The 3,268-nt window shown below is 24.7% G+C and overlaps 2 protein-coding genes across 2 annotated transcripts in view; both read right to left on the bottom strand.

The window, feature by feature from the left end:
* Positions 1-1,739: 1,739 nt before the first annotated feature.
* Positions 1,740-3,161, bottom strand: LOC108689788. Its single transcript, XM_018196724.1, has 4 exons — positions 3,024-3,161; positions 2,599-2,667; positions 2,420-2,509; positions 1,740-1,862 (listed from the first exon to the last, which is right to left on the bottom strand). The coding sequence occupies exons 1-4, from the start codon at positions 3,159-3,161 to the stop codon at positions 1,740-1,742; spliced, it is 420 nt and encodes a 139-aa protein (XP_018052213.1).
* Positions 3,158-3,268, bottom strand: part of LOC108689787 (gustatory receptor for bitter taste 66a-like) — a 6,083-nt gene continuing 5,972 nt past the window's right edge. The window contains exon 5 of the mRNA XM_018196723.1: positions 3,158-3,187. Coding sequence (XP_018052212.1) covers positions 3,158-3,187 — 30 coding nt within the window. The remainder of the gene's footprint in view (positions 3,188-3,268) is intronic.

The raw sequence follows: 3,268 nt of genomic DNA, 5'->3' as shown, positions 1-3,268 counted from the left end.
ATGCAGTCGCTTATTATAAAAAGAATAAGGTATGTATATATATATATATATATATATTGAATGCATTAATTATTTTGGTTAATTATATAAAAATTACAGAGTATAACTTAAATACATTCTAAATAATATACCAACCACAAAATAGTTGTAAATAATAAATCCACAAACATGTTGACATGATAGAAATAATTTGTGATATGCGGTATAAATAAATACCGACGATCTTCTTTTACATAGAACCACCATGCCATATCGCATATATTTCCCATACAAGTACATATTAACCATCCAATTAATATCCCTTTTGCACGTATGTACAATTTGTGATACAGGTTTGATATACCTAATTCTTTCAACGTATTATCCACGGCAGCAAGTCTTTTTATGATTATCTGAAATCTCTGAATATAACATTATCCAACAATTTTATGTATATATTTTCCTATATACATATAAAATTGCATTAAAAAAATGAGTTATAATATACCATTTAAATTTAAATTATTATATTTTAATTATTTGATATATTAATTTAAATTAATATGAACATTGAATACTCATCTATATACCTTGTTCAAATACATATTTATGATAGCAGATGTAATGCTGGTAAGAATGCCAAACTGCAAATCGATTATGGCATAGGTTGATTGAAACCATATCTCTACCTTAAGTACAGTCACAATATAGTAAAAAAGATAACCATAAGTAATCCATAATGTCAGATTATAGAAAACACTTAAATAAGGTTTCTTTGAAGAGTAAATTCCTAAACCGAGTAGAGAAGAAGTCAGGATTAGTGGATGTATAGCCTGTTCTATGGAAGTCACCATAGCTATTACTACTTGTTCCGATCGCAAACTAACGTCGTATATTAATTCGAAGCTTACGTAAGCTTCATTTATTCATTGTAATTTACTTATCAAGATGCTAGAATAACATAATAGTGGATTAGCAGTATGAATTATATGATTTCTTTATAAACGTGGGCATATAATGATATAATCGATGTCGTTAGACATTTATACACACCAATAATTAGCAGAAAACTTTCATCTTACAACAATTTAGTGATCAATTAAAATATTTATTTTATATTAAAGTTATATGATAAGTTATATGATATGTGCGAATTAGGTAGACATTTTGATATTTTTTTTAATTAAGTAAATAATCGATTTATGAGGTTACATATGTATATTTATAACGAGAGGGTAATTCTTGAATTCTAATGTACAACCCATAGAAGTTTGACGAATTCCTTGAAGTCTAGTGAAGTCCAGCAAAGCCCAGCAAAGTCTATCGAAGTCCGATGAATGACAACATCTGTGAAGTCCGATGAAGTTTTGAAGTCAGAAATCTAGGTGTATATCTATTTTCTGAGTGGTTATCCTCTCAATTTATAATCAATATAATACAGATTAATTTTTAAAATCAATATCAATTTATAGTCTTTTTATGATTAATTAAATAAGAATTTATCTGTAATATATTATAAATATTTAAAAAGATTTTATTTAAACTGTACGTACGTACAACTACTTGATAATATATAAAATAAATTAAAATAAATAACAATGTTCAGATGGTAAATACATAAATTAAATAAATAAATATTTAATTAGCAATTATACATGTAATTATACATACAATTTCTACTTTTCTAATTTTAATTATATTCCTAAATTAAAGCTATAAAAGTAATACGAAAGATATATATTATAATTGTATTTTTTTTTCTATATAACAACATCTCTTTCGAAACATGTTTCATTAATTCCTTCAGTTTTTAATATTTGAGTCATGGGAGAAGTATCCATTTGCAATACAAAAATAATAATGGTAAGTACCCATATAAAGAACTGAAAGAAAAAAGGCCAATTATATAATAAATATCGCTACTTTAATTTTTTTATTTATTTATTTTAATTATAGATTATTATTACATGGAAAGAATAATTTTGCTAAGTATCTGAAAATTTAACCAATAAATTTAAAATTTATTAATCTGAAAATAATTTTGTTGAATTGTCAGAATAATTATGTAGAATGTTCAAGCTGATTGCTAGAATAATAGAATTTTTTGCATTGCTCGAGTTCCCCACATAATTATTTTGATAGTCAACAAAATTATTTATCCAGGATCGAAACGTTTCAAGAGATAAATGTCATCATTATATAAACTAAAGTTTAATTATATTATTATTTCTCTATATTCTTCAATCAGCGATAATTCTCTCAAAGGCATTTTATTTATTATTTATTGATTAAATCATTGAAACTGTTAATATTTATTTATTTAAAACTATTTTTTCTTAACTATTTTGTTCTTAACCATTTCGACCTCGATTTTTAGATATTTCAGCAAAATCATTCTCTTTTCATAGTTAAACTTATTAATGTGAATGATATTAAAGACCTTATTAATGAATTTATGACCAAAATGAAATATGCCCTTTACGCCGAATTCCAATGGTCGAAATGATATTTGCAAAAGAAACTGATAAATCTGTAATATAATATAATTCTTGCCTAAAGTTACATATATGAAGCTATTTGAAAATCATTTACAATTAGAAAAGTATTAAAAAATTTCACCTCTCTACGTGATTCCGTAAAACGTATGAGATTTGTTAATTTATGTGTCAAGACTTTAGTTTTTTGCACCTGAAATGATGAAAGTTAACTATATTATTTATAATTTTGACATTTATAATAACTGTATGACTTTCAATAATAATATAGAATATAGATATCTAAATGATTAAATTATTGTAATTTTTAAAGGAGTGAGATTATTTAACCTTTTATTCTAATATCTAAGAAAATGTTCATCTTTATAGCATTTATTCTTTTTGTATATATCAATTATTATTTATAATTTCTAAAGAAATTTTGATGTCATTTTGGAAGAAGAGAGAGAGAGAGAGAGGGAAGGGAGAAAAAAAGAGAGAAATTATATTATAACTTCTACTTGTAAGGATCTTTTCCCTTTATAATATAATGTGCAAAAATTAGCTTACCTTGGCACTAACATTTTCGCAAATATAATTCAGTGATATGAATTTTGTTAAAAATACTATGCACCATATGTCGTTGGCAAGAATAAGTTTTAGTTTAGCTGAATTGTTCTCATATATATATGTTAAGCACAATATCATATGATATTGGGCAAAAAATGTTGTGACTAAAATAAAGAAACAAGATATCATCTGTAATGTTAATTGTGTTCCGAATAAATCGTTTATGTCACGAGCTATTCGACAGA

Source organism: Atta colombica, unplaced genomic scaffold (assembly GCF_001594045.1).
Source record: "Atta colombica isolate Treedump-2 unplaced genomic scaffold, Acol1.0 scaffold277, whole genome shotgun sequence".
NCBI lineage: Eukaryota > Metazoa > Arthropoda > Insecta > Hymenoptera > Formicidae > Atta > Atta colombica.
Note: the sequence above shows the minus strand (reverse complement) of the source record. Positions and strands in the feature narration are given on the sequence as shown.